This window comes from Rhipicephalus microplus, chromosome 9 (genome assembly GCF_043290135.1).
Source record: "Rhipicephalus microplus isolate Deutch F79 chromosome 9, USDA_Rmic, whole genome shotgun sequence".
In the NCBI taxonomy this organism is placed as follows: Eukaryota; Metazoa; Arthropoda; class Arachnida; order Ixodida; family Ixodidae; genus Rhipicephalus; species Rhipicephalus microplus.
The window spans coordinates 10,153,834-10,171,856 of record NC_134708.1 but is presented as its reverse complement, the minus strand read 5'-3'; the positions used below and the strand labels follow the sequence as shown (position 1 = coordinate 10,171,856).

General features: G+C 50.7%; 1 protein-coding gene and 1 pseudogene across 1 annotated transcript in view; one reads left to right on the top strand and one right to left on the bottom strand.

The window, feature by feature from the left end:
* LOC142771526 (uncharacterized) overlaps window positions 1-17,294 on the top strand; it is a 38,234-nt gene extending 20,940 nt beyond the window's left edge. Inside the window, exons 2-3 of the mRNA XM_075873112.1 lie at window positions 15,747-16,031; window positions 16,702-17,294. Of these exons, the coding sequence (XP_075729227.1) occupies window positions 15,821-16,031; window positions 16,702-17,258 (768 nt within the window). The 5' untranslated portion in view covers window positions 15,747-15,820 and the 3' untranslated portion in view covers window positions 17,259-17,294. The remainder of the gene's footprint in view (window positions 1-15,746; window positions 16,032-16,701) is intronic.
* LOC142772175 (uncharacterized) lies at window positions 1,323-10,135 on the bottom strand (annotated as a pseudogene).
* Window positions 17,295-18,023: the final 729 nt, after the last annotated feature.

Genomic DNA, 18,023 nt, shown 5'->3' with positions numbered 1-18,023 from the left:
ACTCCGACGCCGACTGCCTGTCACAAGCCCCCGTCGACCCACCACCGCCAAGAGACCTGAATGACGACTGTTTCTTGGGAACAATAACTAGCGATGACTTCGCTGAATTCCAGTGGGCTGACCCAGAACTTAGGAGCCTAATCGAATACCTCGTGGGTAGGACCTCCATTGTTCCGACGGTATTGAAACGGGCACTTACGTCGTTTTCGCTGCGAAACGGCCTTCTTCAAAAAGAAGAACTTCTCTACGCTTCGAGCCAAGTACCATCTTGTGGTATCCTAAGCTCTGTGGCCAGAACTCCTCCAGGCCCTGCACGATCATCCAATGGCAAGACACTTTGGTGTTTCCCGCACGCTCGCGAGGATACAAAATATACTACTGGCGGCACCTTACCGCCGACGTCGCTCATTACGTGAGGACATGGCGAGACTGTCAGCGACGCAAGACACCGCTGATAAGGCCTGCAGCTTTCTTCAGCCGATCGAACCACCTTGCCGATCATTCCAACAAATTGGGATGGACCTACTAGGGTCGTTTCTGGCACCGTATTCAGGAAAGAAATTAATCGTTGTAGCTACTATTTACCTCACCCGCTAACGCCGAAACAAATACGCTACCCGAAGGTAGTGCCGTAGAGGTAGCCAAGTTGTTCATTGAGAACACCATTCTTCGTCATGGCACCCCAGAGGTTGTCATCACCGATAGAGGTACAGCCTTTACTGCTCATTTGACTCAAGTGATATAGCCAGACAAGCCCCGCCGCACCACCGCCTACCACCCACAGACAAGAAATCTCACCGTGTTGGTAAACAAGACAATCACCGGCATTCTGGCCATGTGCGTCGACGTCGAAAACAAGACGTGCAATGCCACCCTTTTGTACGTGACTTTCGCATACAACACGGCCGTGCAGGAGACGATGCATATGTAACTGTACAAGTTGGTGTGCGGAAGGAACCTGGCAACGACGCTCGACACAATGCTGCCTAACGTCGCTGACGAAGAAAAACTCGAAGCCACTCTCTATCTTCAGCACGCCGAAGAAGCTCGTCACCTCGACCGCCCGCGCATCATGAATCAGCAGATAACTTACCACCGCCACGGTGGTGGTAAAAACACAATAATAGAGAAAATGTACGAGAGAGTTGCTGCATATTGCCTGATTGAGTGGAAGGACCCTATTCTGGGATGCCAAAGGAGTTGCCGCAACTCGAGTGCGCCTCACCAAGGAGTGTTCAGCAGCCAACGTCGAGCAGCCGAGCAGGTACTCCTCCCAAACTTTTCTAGTTGGAATGGGGAAATGGGGTGAAAAAGGAAAGGGGTTAGTAGGGCACGAAGCGACGACGTAGTAGGTGTCGGCCAGGACCTGGCAGGTCGAGCAGGTGCCACTGGTATTCGGCAAAAAATGTCTGGCGACCACCGGACTGGGATAGGTATTCGTCTGGAGGCGGCATAGTATTCGCTTGTCCGCTTTCTCCAGACCACTTGCGGGGTCCGGGTACAGGCGGCGCGAAGCCCGCTAATAGGCAATAATTTTGCGAAAGTGCGTCAGATTCGTATTGCCAGATTCCTACTCGGGACATGAAGGGGCAACGGCTGGATGAGAGAAGCGTGGGCAGCGGCGTTCGCTACCTCATTGCCGGGCAGGCCCGAGTGACCTGGGGTCTATACTATTCGAATGGGGTGAGGGTTGAAGCGCCAAGAGGCTGTCCGAAGTAGGTGAGCAGCCAGCGGGACGATGGAACCCTGAAGGTATTGGGAAAAGGCCGAGTGCGAGCCTATCAGGATGATGCGTGAGGTGTGATGCGAGGCGGACGAAGCAATGGCAACCACCTCAGCTTGCGTCACAGTGTTGGCTCTAAAGGAGAGGGGCCATCGACCTGTTTTCCCTCTGTGATCACGGCGGCCTTGAAGTGACCTGAGTGGGGGGGGGGGGGGGGACAAGAACGAGACGTCTACTTAGAAAACGCCAGGGTGGTCAGTGTGTCGCGCCTGAAGGGCCGCGGAACATGCTAGCCTGTGGCTGGGATGCAGCTCGGGGTTCATGTTGCGGAGTAGTGGTTCCACCCATAATTTTTGCTGCTAAAGTTTCGGTATGGGCGTCGGAGTGTCTTCATTGGAGATCGCTTTGATGCCGAGCCTGTGTATCAGATGTCGCTCTGAGGGCGTCTGCGACAGCCGGTTATTTGGCTAGCACGATGCTTCCAGCAGCTCTGCATAGGAGTTATGTACCCCCAGGGCCGCGAATCGGCTGTAGGAGGTGGCAATGGTAAGGTCGAGTGCACGTTTTTATATTGAACGAAGGAGGACGTCTACCTGTTGGTCGTAGTGACGACGCAGCCGAAGGTAAGGTGAGGCGTACAAGGCGCGACTGGTCACAAAGACATGGGTCAACCACATTGACTGGGTCCCACGGAGGCCGTCGTGCTCGGTAGATACTCGCCATATCATACGGCTCACCTGTTCGCTGGCGCGTCGGAGGTCTGTTATTGTGTCCTTGGGATCCAAAGATGAAGTGATGTGGAGCCCAAGAACTCAAATTTTCTCGACTGATTGTACGGGGCCAGACGGAAGCAAAACCTGGGGTGGAGGTAGGTCGGATGCCTAGAGAATAGCAGATTTAGCTGGAGAGATTTCTAGGCCACATAAATCAATCAGCGCATGAGTTCAGCAGAAGGGTAGCCTTTTGTAGGCGCTCTTCGATTTGTGCTGGGAAGCCGGTGTAGGTCTAAATTGTAATGTCATCGGCATATGATGCGTAGTGTCTTCCCGCGACCTCGCTCAGAAAGGAGGGGTGGTTTTTCATGGCCAGGTTAAAGAGTAGGGGTGACAGGACAGAACCTTGGGTGCCTAATAGGCAAAGGCCATGTTTGATAGAATCGAGGCGGATGAAAGTGGCGCGATGAGATAGAAAGGCTCTAATGTAATTGAAAGTCCTCTGGCCAGAGTTTGTGGTACAGAGGCTAGAAAGAATACTACTTTGTTTGTCGTTATCAAACGCTCCTCTAAGATTGAGTGCGAGCACGGCTTTATCGTTACAGCGCATAGTGGTCGGTTCTATGATGTCGTGTTGAAGCTGAAGCAGAATGTCCTGTGCCGAGAGATGTGGGCGAAAGCCAAACATCGTGTCAGCAAAGGTGCCCCTGGTCTCCAGGCAGAAAGGCATTTACGAACCACGGTTTCCATGAGCTTTCCCCCGCAGGAGGTTAGTGAGATTGGTCTCAATACCTCGATGCTGACCGGTATGCCTGATTTGGGTAGTAATGATGTCCATTTTGATGGCAGCGGGGAGCCATCCCTTATCGAATTTATCAGGTGGAGTAGCGAACGGTGTGCCTCGTCGGAAAGGTTAGCCAGAAGTGACGTGATGATGCCGTCCCGCTCAAGGGCCGTGGCCTGTCGAATTTTCGCCAGTGCAGCCCATAAAGCGGAAGGCGTCTATAGTGCATGTAGCTTGGTATTAGAGGTGCCAGAATACGTGTATTCCGGGCCTATGGCATCGGTCGTACGACAGATAATTCGGTCGCACAATTCTTAAGCGAGTTAATATGTAGTGCCATGATAGGCATGCAGAGCACGGCTAAGCTGGCGCTGTGTTTCTGCCCGAGTGCTGGGGGGATTAAGAAGGCTAGGAAATAGCAACCAGGTGCCTATAGAGCTCATCTGGTTCACCGCCTTCGTGTAGGTGTCAGCCCAATTTGAATCGGCAAGCTGCGCACAGCATGCCGCAGCCTAGGCAGTGAGTGCCTCAAAGCCACCACGAAGTATTCGATTGAGTTTGTTACGTTTCCAGTGCTTTATAAGCCCGCGGCGAGCGTTCTAGAGATGTAAGAGGTGTGGGTCGATTGCAGGAGTCAAATTATAGATGTTGAGGGTGCGAGTGTTTGCCCGCAACATATGAAGGACGTAGGACGCCCACGCTGCGCATACGCCAGAGCTGGACATCATAGGAAATGACTGCATTCTAAATTTATTCCAGTCTGTGAGACGGGCCAGGCCCCAGTAATGGCGCATTTTCTGCCACGGTGTGAAGAAAATGCGAAGCGAAAAGGGGTCACTTCCCAAAGTCTCGCCCAAAATTTCCCATGTAGCATCGCGAATGTTTCGAGTCAGAGAGTTCGGGGCATGTGTCGCGTGTGACCGAATCGCCAGAACGTGGGGGCTGTGCTAGATCGGTAAGCAGCGTGAGGCTATGCGAGGAAATGAGCTGTTTGAGTTCTATTCCCCGGGCCTTCTCATAGCGGTAACGCCAGTGAGGACTCGGGGCATTGAAGTCCCCGACAATCACCAGGGGTTGACGGTGTGCCGTGCGCAGCGCCCTATGAACCATATTCGTAAAGGAGGCTCCCGCAAGGTGACGGCAACAATACACGTTTATTATGTGAATTATTGGTTAAGCTTTCCGTTGAGACATATCTGAAATCATGCAGTAGTCATATGGGAGATCAAGACCGAGGTCGACCTGTATCGCTGTATACGTGTTATGCACAAGAAGGCATGTAGTGGTGCCTGTTCTGAAACCTTCTGGAGTTCCACTGTATGACCTCAAATTTTGACAACAAACTTGAAAGAAATGTACGGTTGGTAGCCATCATGAATATCCTAGGTTTCATATTTCACCCTCCATGTCTTTCTCAGCACCTTCAGAGGCAGGGAGGGGTATGGAGCCCGAATAGTCTGACGGTAAAATGGCGACAGCCACCTTATAACGACGTCGCGGAGCTCAACCCGTACTGCATATCGAAGAGAAGCGAGAACGCGATTCTTTGGGTTGAAACTGAGTAATTGCGCATGCTTGAATGGCTTTAGCGACCTCTACTACCATGCGTTGGACAGAGAAGTTATTAATGAGTTCACTGATCGACGCTTCGACGCGCATAAGGCGATCCCCCTTGCTAGTGATGTGTTGTTTCCTGGGACACAAAACACACAAAACAGCACAAATAACACAGCTTTGAGACACGATGACGGGACTATATATCCTGCATAAACTGAAAATTCAGCCCATACACACCACGGGAGGCAGAAAACCATTACCTCGCGCGATAAGACATTACCTACAGATCAAACCAATACCCTAAAACACCCTGGCGGGCAGACAGGACGCCAGGAGAAAAGCCAGAGCAGATAGGCTAAGTGAAAAGCACAAGCAAGACCGAACCGCGGTCTCCGTCGATGCCGCGAACTAGGGACACAACACATACAACCTGAGTGCCGTGGACAGAGAACTTAAACTCGTAAATGTGGCTTCCAATAGAGCCGCATCATTCAAAGACGCCAAAGAAATGGCCATAGCGCTGGCCATTATGCATCCAACCACCGACATGGTCCTTAGCGACTCTAAGAGCGCTATTCTCAGCTTTGTAAGAAGTGTGGGACTCGATACAGCCAAGGTCCTGAGAAACTTCAATCAGAATGATAGAACCAAAATCAACCAAAATCAATCTGGTCTGGGTGCCCGCTCACTCGGGAAACTGTCGTGTTGCGCCCTAGCGAAAAGCCATGCGCGTCCGGGCCGGCCGCAGGAGCAGAGAAAGGGACTGAGCCGCTTCCGATGCGCGCGAGATAACGTCCATTCTTTATTCCATGCAACCAGCATACATATATAGCAGACACTCATGTGACCAATGACGTCACGTCCAAGGACACTTTACAATTGCGGGCGACAGCGCCAGATAACGCGAACACTTGACGCGCCTGGGCGCTATCACCACATCTCCCCTTCTTTAACATTACGCTGGCAGTTGCAACAAACTTCGCAGCACTGCCAGCGAAAGAACACTTTGCAGAAACAAAAAATGCGCAAGAACAATACAGTCAATTACTGAACCCGTAGCGGTCCGGCCGTCGAACAAGACGACCAAATCGCGTTCGGTATTCAGGAAGGTCAGTTCCCGGCAAGGAAGGGCTAGATAGATCGTCGGGCGCCATGCTGTCTGTAACGCGATTAGAATTCTGTTCCGTTTCTACCCGACTATCATCTGCCTGAGGAAAATCATCGCTATCTCCCTCATCCTCACCTTCTTTTGGCTGTGAAACAAAGCGCACCAAGGATTTCCTGTTTCTTTCTAGAACTACACCAGTGGAAGTTCTAACCACATACGACCTCGGCCGCTCAGCAAGTCGCAAGACTCGCGCTTTTGCTTTGCAGTCCGTTACCCAGACTTCCGCGCCCGGTTCGAGTGCTCGCAACGAAGTAGCCCTATGACGAAGGTTGAAGTTCCCACGCTGCCGCTGTCGGGCGGTCGTATCATGGCTTCTGAACTTTCTCAGGTTCACCGTCTGAGGCAGAAGGCTTGTGGGATGGACAGACACCGTTGTGCGTAGCCGCCTGCCCGCTAGAAGTTCCGCAGGGCTTTTCCCAAGTGGCCCTGGAGTGTCCCTGTACGCTAGGAGAGAAAGATATGGGTCCTTCGCTTTTGTAATGAGACCTTTGATTGTCTGGACCATCCTCTCTACTTCACCGTTTGCCTGGGGGTACCTTGTGCTAGACGTCACAGCGCGAAACCCGTAGTTGCGAGCGAACAACTTGTATTCCTGCGACACTAATTGCGCTCCGTTATCAGACATAACTACTGGTATGCCATGTCTTGCAAAGAAACTTTTAAGGTGCGTAATGACAGTGGCACTCGTTGTAGATGATAACAAAGCAAACTCTGGGTACCTAGAAAAATAATCTACGACTACCAAATACCATTTTCCTTGAACATGGCAGAGATCAGCTCTTAGTTTTTTCCAAGGACGCTGTGGAGTGGTTGTCGGGATCATTGGTTCTGGCTTTTGGAGTCTGTGCTCGGCGCATACGCGGCAATCGGTAACCAAAGTTTTCAGCTGATAACTCAACCCCGGCCACCATACCGACTCTTTGGCCCGAGCTCTGCATTTTTCGATTCCCAGGTGACTCTCGTGCAAGCGTATCAAGACCTCTGCGCGCAATTTTCGAGGAATGACCAACCTCATACCTTTAAGTAGCACGCCTTCAGCAACTGTAAGCGTGGCTCTTTCCTGCCAATGTGGACGCAAGACCATCGAAAGAGATGAGAATTTCGGCCACCCTTTCCGGCTTAATTTTACGAGTGCTTGACAAACTTCGTCAGCGGCATGTTCTGCTTTCACTCTCTCTAAGAGGCTGGCCTCGACCGCGTTTGACAAGCATCCTGAAACGTGCTTGCTGACGTCACTAATAGAGAGTGCATTATCAGTTTCCTTTCCCCGAATCGGGGCCCTCGACGACACATCTGCAGTAACTAAGCTCTTGCCCGGGACATGCACAACTTCATAGCTGAACCACATCAGCCTCATGCGAAAATGCTGAATGCGAGGTGGTAAAACATCTAAAGGAGATTTTACCAGCAAGGTTGCAAGAGGTTTGTGGTCGGTTTCACACACAATTTCAAGACCTTTGATGTACCCTTCGAATCGTTCTGCCGCCCACGTCATTGCTAGTGCTTCTTTTTCAATCTGGGAATATCTGGTTTCTGCAGGCGTCAACGATCGCGATGCAAAGGCAACGGGTCGTTTTTCGTTGTTTGGTTGAACTTGCATCAGTACCGCCCCCAAACCGAATGATGACGCATCAGCGGAAAGAATCGTAGGGTACTTTGCATCATAGTTAGCCATGACTCGCGCCGAACCGATAACGTCTTTAACGTATGACAGCGCTTGCTCTTGGGCTGGTCCCCACGTCCATTCAGAACTCTTCAAAAGCAAGTGACGTAACGGCGCCGTTTTTTGAAGCCAAATCTGGTATGAACCTTTCCAGATGATTAGTCATACCGAGCAGCCGTCGAACGTCAGACACGTTATTTGGCGTCGGCAGTTCTTTGATGGTCCGGACCTTTTCAGGGTCCGGCCTGATTCCATCTCGACTTAGAACACAACCAAGAAACTTTATCTCGGTTAATCTAAAACAAGACATTTCTTTGTTTAGCGTAACACCAGCACTCATGAGACGGTCTAAAGTAAGACGCAGACGCTCATCATGTTGAGCTTTGTCGCAGCCATAAATGAGCACATCATCTATCATGTTTACCACGCCTGGGATTCCTTCCAGAATCTGCGACATTTTCTTTTGAAAAAAAACTCAGGTGCTGACGTTATTCCAAACGGTAGCCTCTGAAAACAGTATCGCCCAAATGGCGTAATGAAGGTAGTCAACAATTGGCTTTCCGGCGACAACTTGATCTGATAAAATCCAGAATTAGCGTCCAGCTTCGAAAAAACCGATGCCCCACTTAACAGACCAAGGCTATCTTCAACCGTTGGCATAACATAGCGCTCGCGAAGTACACTTTTATTTAGTTGCGTCAAGTCAACGCAAAAACGAACGTCTCCAGAAGGTTTGAGTACTGGTACAATACCTGCGCATCATTCTGTTGGTTCGCCTACTTTGCGGATTACGTCATCTCGCTTCATACGCTCAAGCTCTTGCTTCACTCGGTCCCGCAGGGGTAAGGCAATGAGACGCGCAACCGGAATAGCAAAGGGTACCGAGTTCGGCTTCAGTCTGATATTGTATTCCCCTTTCATAGCTCCCAGACTACCGAAAAGCTGAGGGTAGGAAGCTTCGATGGCTCTTGCGCTACTGACCGAGTCAGCGAACTTAATCAGCTCAAGGGCTTCGAGCGCTGGGAGACCCAAAAGTATCGAGCGTAAAGGCGAGACTACGTACACAGTTTGTCGGACAATGCGTTGTCTCCACTGTATAGTGGCAAGAAATTTTCCGAGAACATGCAGTGGCTCATTCGCAGGGCCTGTTAAGGTTATGTCGCACTTGTCTAATTTGGTAGGCAATCCCGGAAATGTTGAGGGTACAACGGACACTTCTGCACCCGAGTCAAGTTTAGCGAACACCGGAGTGCCGTTAATGATAACTTGAGCATACCGAGAATTGGAGTGCTCCCCATTTACCGCGCCTACGAAATACGCCCCTTTTTCCATATGGAGAGAAGAAATCTGTACCTTCTTTCGCTCGCCTGCAGCCTTTTTCCGACACACCACTGCAAAATGTTCGGAACAACCGCAGTAGTTGCATTTCGCAGCTCGTGCCGGGCAGGAGGTCCTCGGGTGCTCTCCTTGACCGCAGTTGGGGCATCAACTGGATGTGAGAGGTCGGTAGGACTGTGGTCTGGTGCGTTGACCTTGCGTGACCGGTGCACTGGTCCTCGACGAGGTGCCGGAACGCTGTCCTGAAGAATACTTTCGGGGCTGCCGTTGTTTGTTGACCGCGTCCAGGTTGCTAGCTGGCGCTGCCGAAGGTTCGTCGCTGGTTTCTCGCAGCTGTTGCTGCTGTCGTTGGACGGTCTCCTTCAAGCGAGCTTTTGCCAAAGCGCTGGCCAGTGTAAGATTTGCATCCATTTGCAGAGACTCCGAGAGCTTAGCATCACTGAGGCCGACTACAAACCGGTCGCGGATCATGCGTTCCTTTTCCTTGTAGTCGCACCGGTCCGCCAGTGTGTGCAACGCAATGATGAATTGGTCGACTGACTCGCCTGGTTGGTGTATCCGTCGGTGAAAACATGCGCTCTTGTAAACGAGGTTCCGTGCGGCCACGAAGTGATCGTCGAGTTTTTTTCTGACGACTTCATACTGCTTCTACTGTTGTTCAGATAGTGTGAAGGTCGAAAAGATCTCTCTCGCTTGTCTGCCCATTGTGTAGAGTAGAGTCCGGACTTGTGCTTCTTCACTTCGCTCATTTAAGCCAGAGGCAAAGCGGTAGTCGTCGAATAGTTGGATCCAGGAAGGTCATTCGGACGTTCGGTCGAAGTCAAACGCTGGCGGAGCTGGAACCGCGAACATGCTATGAACTGGCTTGACTTCTTTGTCTTCTGACATGGCGCCGCTTGACGAAGGCTGGTGCAACGCCCCTCGAATATCAGAAGAATCCCACTTATGACACCATGTCGTGTTGCGCCCTAGCAAAAGGCCATGCGCGTCCGGGCCGGCCGCAGGAGCTGAGAAAGGGACTGAGCCGCTTCCGATGCGCGCGAGATAACGTCCATTCTTCATTCCATGCAACCAGCATACATTTATAGCAGACACTCATGTGACCAATGACGTCACGTACAAACGACACTTTACAATTGCGGGCGACAGCGCCAGATAACGCGGACACTTGACGCGCCTGGGCGCTATCACCACAGAAACCCCGGTAACGAGGAAGCGCATAAAGTGGCCCGAGGGTTAGCAAACCAGGTCGCGCTTTCATTGGAACCGGGCTCCCCGATAGGAGAGGCAGTGACCTCCTATAATGAACTTACGAATATGTATAAAGATGACAGGAGATTATATCCCATACCACACAGCAACCTCACGAGAGCTCAGGCCACTATCCTCCGCCGAATTCAAACGAACAGCCTAACCACTCCTCACCGCTTAGCGATATTCACAGGTGGACAGGTTGACTCAACATGTAAAAATAGCGAAAAAACGCTATAGCAAACCAAAGTCACATCGTCTGGGAATGCGAGGGCCTTTCCCACCCGGAGAGCTTCTGCCAGCTCCCTCCGAAACAGCATGGTAAACCTTAGTACAGTCTCCCGATGAAAAACTGCAGAAAGCAGTCATTGCATGGGCACAAGAGGTCGCCGCAGACAAGCGGCCAGCTCGAAACCTACGAAATCTCTTTTAATAAAGTTGTATCCTCCTCCTCCCTGGGATAAATTGGGTAAGTCGGCAAGGGATCCTGAGGTGCTGCAGTAGCTACCAGACCTTCCAGAGTAGGTGCGTTGGCTGCTGAAACCGGAGGGTTATTCAGAGTGCGCGTAGCATGAGGGCTAGGCTTCGAGGTTTCCGGCGTAGCCGCCTGGACAGGGGCGGCAGTACCAAGGGGCTTTCCAGAGCCTTGTCGTTGGGGAGCTAATTGCTTAGCTAAGAGTGCGAGTTGTTTTGTTAGGAGTTCTTTTTGCTTTTGAAGCTGCACAACCTGCTGGCTAAGGGTGACAAGTTAAGGTAAAGGAGGATTGACAGCGGATGGACAAAGAGGCTTAGAAGCAGACACTTCTGCCCAACTGCTCACCTGAGGTGCCGCCGCCGCTTCAAAGAGCGGTGGGAATGCTTCAGTGTGGGCCGGTTCTGAAGGAGCAGTCTGCTTCAGGCGGGTGCCTTCGTTCTGTTGTGTCGAAGATGAGGTGGGCCCTCGATACGATGTTGAGGGCGACTTGGGTTTCCTGTATTTTGCAGCACAGCCACAGGCCCCAGTTTCGCGGACGCCGTGGCAGAGAAGGCACTTGGGGTGGCAGTCATGTTCAGTGAGGCCTTCGGGCGAAAGGGATCCACACTTGTTACACTGTGTCGGAGTGGGGTGAGGGCACTCTGGCGGCCCATGGCCGATAGTGCCACACCTAGTGCAGGCCGGAACAGTTTTCTTGTAAGGGCGGATAAACGTGGTTACGCAGTGGTAGAAGAGGAAGCGGGGCAACTTCATGCCCCCGAAATACCACCGCCACTGCGGAGTCTCCAAGTTTTCAGACCTCGAAAATGATTCCCCGAGGTCAATACAGTTCCAATTTCATCTTTCTGTGGTGCTAGCAGGCTTGATGGCGATGACAACCCGGCACGTATCCCCTAACGCCTTGTCGTGGCCTCGGACAGGCAGCTGTCGATGCCCCACTTGCAGCTGGAAGTCACCGAGGAGTGTCTCTGCCATAGCCAGCACGGTAGTGCTGCCGACCACGATGTCTTTCCCCCAGATCGGCCACACTTGCACTAGTGTGGTGGTCCGGTCACCCAGGTAGCTCCGGATTGCGTCGCCAGCGCGATGAGCTGTGACACATGTGCGCACCTCGATGGGAAACGCGTGGTGTTATAACCACGATGTAGTCACCTCGAGGGAGACGAGGGGTCTGGAGTGGACGCCACTTGCGTTGCTTCATCGGCAGCAATGAGGGAGGAGAGGTAGACGCACCACCGGTGGGTCAGGGCACTGGCGTTCCTTGCACAGCTGGGAAATGACGGCCAGCTGCGGCGTCTCGCTGTTGCTGGGACCCAGACTTGGATTGTGCTTGCTTGTGTTTCCATATTCACACCATGCCCTCGATATATTCGTATTCTGACGGCATACCTTGTCCAGGGGTATAAGTGTCCGTTGACAGTACTTGCGTTGAGACAGGGTCAATGTCCGTAACCACGTTGGCAGCCGCCATCACTGGGCAGAGAGCCGCCACAAGGGGCTCCCCTAGCAAGGCGGCATAGACGCCGGAATGAAAATTGTCTCAAAGGGCCGAGGCTTGGCACGCCTGGACAGGAGTGGTGTCTAATCAAGCGTAGGACTTGTTGGGGACGAGAAACCCAGAATTAAAAGGTGTAAAGGCGGTGATCCTCAGAAATTGAAGAAAGTCCACGGAGCTGATGTGGATTGCGTCCGTAACCATTGAGCGCTCACAGCGCCCCCCTCACCACCACCGTTACAATCTTCGGCGACGCTTCGTGGAATACCAGCCCGGTGAACATGTTTTGGTATGGACGACGATACGCCGACATGGACTCAGTGAAAAACTTCTGCGACTGTACTTTGCACCAAGCAGGGTAGTACGACGTCTCAATCCAGTCGACATCGAGGTTGTCCCCGACGGCATTACGAACTCTCAACGGCGCCGATCACTACCTGAAGTCGTCCATGTCGCGCACCTCAAGCCGTTTCATGAACGTTAATGGACTGAAAGAGGGTAATTTGTTGTTGCTATTATTGCTGTATCGTACTTCATTATTTGTACTTTCTTAGATTATTTTTGCACTTCATTCTTCTGTTAAAGCATAGGGACGATGCCTTTTTCAGAGGGGGTAAAGCCACGCTCCTTCCACAAGTTTTCCTATCACCCCATTACGCTTACGTGATTCTCAGCGCAAACCACGCCTATAGTGTTCGAGAAGCTTCAGGGCTGTCGTACATCATCTCGTTGAGATTACGCACAGTTCGTGAGAATTTCAGATTCTTCCGGTATCTACGTCGTCGCTAGTGATAACACTAGAATGTTCGATGAGGAGTGTGTAAATGCCGACACGCTTCGCCGCTTGTCAGTTGATCGACGACCGGCGCTCAGTTTACCGATATCAGTGTTAGTGCCTCGTTGTAATCTGAATTTCCTTTTTCATGGCCACAAGTTAAGCTGAATAAACAGTTTAATCTTCGACCTACTGTCTGCTCCCTTCGTCGTTGTCACGACCCCGTTACAATACCATTCATTCTGTGGATATGCTGGTACGCCGGATAGAAAACGACCGACGAAGTGATGCTGTCAGGAACTTCGTCCCTGAAAGCAATAAAACCACGTCGCGCTACATGTCGCTGCTGTGATTACGTCAGCGCGCCTGTAATAATTCTCTCAACAGCCTTACAATGTAAATCAGGGGTAGTTCCGCGAAAGGAACACGAAAGTGACCTATTCATTTGCGTGCAACCCGTGAATCGAAGCCTTGCTACTACTGTACCGAAGCCTTATACAATATTCCGGAGGAATTACTGCACACGTACCTTATTTCAATGACACGACCAGGGCACTCAGTTACCTGGAGCGTAACTGTGCTTCAGTTGGCCATCTCATAAATATACATACGCGATATAACAGTAAAATTATGAGAGAGGATAGGAGAGCAATACGAATCAACAGCGATAATTAGCCCTGTTTAGCTGCCACCGACGTATTAGTTACTGCCACAGACGTATGTTTTGCTGCCACAGACGTATTATTAGAAGTATTACTGCCACAGACGAATTGACACCTCCTTACAGTGACCTATCAGGAAAATGCTGCAGTTGTCATGCTTTTCTTCGTAAATGGGAGCAAAATAAATGCATCACCAAAAAATACTTTGTTTTAGTTTAGCCAGAAGATTTTGGTGGGGATCCTCCATTCCACGCAAAAAAAAAAATTGCACGCTGGAATTCTATGTGCTCTGCTGTCTGCCACGGTGTCCGCAGAAAAATACTCTCCTTCAACTCGGCCAGAAGATTCTGGCAGTAATTCCTGCTCGTACGCGAAAAAAAAGTAAAATAAGTGCACGCTGTGTTTCCTGCGCTCTGCTGTCGGCCGCGGTGTCCGCCGCCGCCAGAATCTACGCCCTCTCGCGGTAGCCAGGCGTGCGATGCGATACTCGTTTATTTTGCTGAAAAGCGCGGCGATCGGAACGACTGTAGAGAAACACGCCGCACGCCTGCCATCTCGGAGGCCATGCTCCTGTCGTTGCTCAAGGTCACCGTTCCAGTCACCTCTACAGTGACACCAACAATGCTCACTAGATTGCGCGCCACCTCCGAAGGTGGCACATTTAGATGGCCCGCGCGCTCACCTCTTCACGACTACGTCTACATCATTCACGTCGCTGCGTAGGCACGGCAGCACGAGACAAGTTACTGCGTTGAATGTTACGAGCGGGTACCAATATCCTCCTGAGCCCCCTCACCTGCCTGTTCTCAACCTCGTTGAAGAACGCCTGATAGCTCCAGGTTTGGGCATTTATGAGCGTTAGGAATTTGACTCATGACAGCGGCCAGTATGACTAGTATGGCATAAAGAGCAGGTGGTTAACATGCCGATCAATGTGGCCAGCACTGCGCAGTGGCTGCCGCGGAACGTGCATGACAAAGCTGACTTCGACGTACACATCATGCGCAAGAAACACCCGTGCCCCTCCGAGAAAGCTCCTTTAACATCATGCATTTTGTGGATATGACGTTGATTTTTTTTTTCCTCAAACGCTTCGCAACAGTGGTTTCTGTCACGCGAGGAAAACTTCTAACAAAGTGCTTGATTGGGCTGGTTGGTGCTGCATGGTAGACGAAGAAAGTGCTTAACAGAGAAAACGACAGGAGGGGATAAAAGAGACGAGACCAGAGCTCTGACTCGTCTCTTCTATCCTCTCCTGTCATTTGCGCTGTTAACTCGTCTCTTCTATCCCTCTCCTGTCGTTTGCGCTGTTAAGCACATTCGTCGTCTTCCATGGGAAAAACTTCTATTTAAAAGGCATGTAACCTGTTAGCTAAAACTTGATGCAACGTCAATGGGTGCAAAATTGAAAAACACAAATCAGAGAAAATAGAGGAGGGAACAGAAAGGTGGGGCGCTAAACTTCAACTATTTATTCGATATATCAGGCAACGAAATTACAACTCTCTGCGCATGCGTGCATCCAAATCGGCAAGCACTCATCATACTCCCATATCAACAAGCTGCAGCTTATTTTGGTAAAGTGAAACAGACGTATCACTATAGCAACTCGTGCCTCTTTTTATAATTTGAAATGCCTCCAATAACTCTCCCGCTAAGTTGGCTGGGCTGTGTCCGCGGGGGAGAGGCCTAAACGAAAACCCCGGATGCTAGAAAGCAAACCCGACTATATGTGGACTGCGCGACGTGTGTGATATGAAAGATTGCTGTTGTGTGGGAATACGCATGTGTGCCAAACTGGACGCTTCTCTCATCTGTGTTTTCCAAGTTTGCACTGCTATACCATACTGCGAGTTGAAGCTGGTACTTATTTTTCACTCCCACGACTCAGTGAGGGAAAACTTGCACGTGTTTGCACGCCTGTATTTTAGAATGAATATACGCCAAATCGCTCAGCCCTCATTTACACTATCCTATAATTTACGCCGTTCTGCTGGGGAATTCTAGAACATCCACCAAAATTTAAATGCAAGGTTATTTCTGCATATGGCGCTTACAAATGCAATCTGACCACATGTGTCCTATATTGATGGCACTAATACGACGGACTTCAAACTAATAGAAATCATAACGCATTCCCAGATGAATCGAATGCAAACAAGTCTAAGACCACGAGGCCGGTCAGCCGCTTCAAGTCCGTCGACTTGCCCGACGAAATGACAAACCAGGCAGGCAAGCTTACCGGCGCCTTTCAGAGGGTGGTGTACGTCGGCTCCTTCGAGGTGACTGAAAATATCGTGCAGAGTGATGTGCCCCCAGGTGACATCTGGGATTTTAAAGCGGTCGAAAAACGCCCGGGAGCGAACGACACGTTGGAGGTCAAGTTCTCGTGGACGTGGCCCGGAGCTCACATGACATTTGGAAATGGTAAGCATGTACAGTAGTTTGTAATATGCTGTTCCCTACGAACCTCCTCAAACTTAGCTGCTGGGGGCCCTGCAATACTTGTCAGAGTTATACCGACAAAGCCTCACTATCGCCGCAGGATGCTTCGCGCAGAACATGCCACGAAACTATTTAGACTCCGTCAATAGTTACAGCTACTCGTACCCGCGGCCGCGCTGGCAGCTAAGCAGTCAGAAGGGGAATCGCTCTTGAAAAATCGACTGAATATCAGGTGACGTGCTGCGCTATAATCTTTGCCTCGCGTGTTCTTGGGAGCCTCGGCTACTGATCTACAACGTTGTTTGACCATGCTCAAGAAGTGTTGCAGGACCCCTTCAACGTTTTACTGACCTTCTCCCAATCAAGCTAACTGGTGAGAGAGTACCCCGCCGCGGTGGTACAGTAGCTAAGGCACTCGGCTGTTGACCCGCAGGTCGCGGGATCTAATCCCGGCAGCGGCGGCTGCATTTCCGATGGAGGCGGAAATATTAGAGGCCCGGAAATGTTATAGGATTTGGGTGCACGTTAAAGAACCCCAGGTGGTCGAAATTTTCGGAGCCCTTCACTATGACACCTCTCATAATCATAAGGTGGTTTGGGGATGCTAAACCTCACATATCAATAATTACTTATTTAATTATTATTGTTTCAGCTTCAGCCGTGGATATTCGAGCCAGCAACGACGCGACCAAGCTGGATAAGGAGTTCGAGAAGCAGAAACGAATGACAGCAGCAGACGTTGTCGAAGGTAATCTCGACCCTCTCCCTGCGGGCAGCAAACACGAAGTCACCTTGGTGTTCTCAAGCGAGTGGGCAGAACGTGAACCCAGCGGGGCCTTATGGTGGATGATATTCCTGGCAGCTCGCGTAGTCAACAGCGATGGGCTCAACTCGTACAGGTTTAACGTCAGACGTGTGCTTTACTTGACTCCTCCTGTAATGACCACAGTGGCCACTAACACCACGGTGGCTACAACTACGGAGGCAACAACACCATCAAACACAACGGAAGCAGCCACACGTGGCCCGTCGCACTTGTGGGTGTGGTTCCTGATAACTGGTATCGCAGTGGTGATCGTGATTGTGGCTGTGCTGATCGTGCTATTCAGATCGAGCGCGGAAACCGACAGCGTTTACGGCCCTCTGGTCGGCCAAAGGCGGGGTGGTCAACCTTCATCTGACCCTGTCACCGATTCGGAAGTGTCATAGCTTCACACAATTTTCAGTTTACTTATTTTTGTATTAATTTTATTTTACTACTATCAGCATTACAACCAGTCGTATATGTCGGGTAATATATTTATAGTCCCACTGTGAAACAGCGTTCAGATACTATTGCGTCAGATTAGTGCAGGTGTGAATGTACCAGAAGTAAACCATGAAAAAATAGGAAATATAAGCTGTGCGCTTTTGGTCGTCTTGCATGAGGAAGCGGATTCTATTGGCATAATTATATGCATGAGTTTCTTTTTTTAAAATTCGGCACTGAAAGTCAGCGGAGCTGAGAAATGCTAAACGGTATTATAAGAAAGCTTCTATAAACATATTCAATAGGCCCGCATACCGGAAAATGTTTTGGGGTGGGGACCAAGGCTGCACATGTTGATGGCCTTGAAGAACACCTACCTTTATTTGTTCGTGAAACGCTCAGCTCCATCTTAATTGGATGACGCCGAACCAGAGGAAGAAGAAAATGCCAAACAGTCTCTGTCGCTTCTACGCATTCAGAAAGCTACGCTTTGACAAGAATGGCATTGTGCTCAGTGGTGGCTTCTCGGAACCAAGTGATGCTTCAGAAGAAGATTTAAAGCTCTGGTTGCCTTCATTGGATCATGCACCCAAAGACTTGGATGTTAAGACTGCAAAAATCATACTGTCCCATGTTGGCGACCAGTTTTGTGATCTCATGGAGCAAGAGAGGAAAGCGCAGTTTCTACACATGGGCGAAGATAAGACCATATTGTGGAAGCGCGT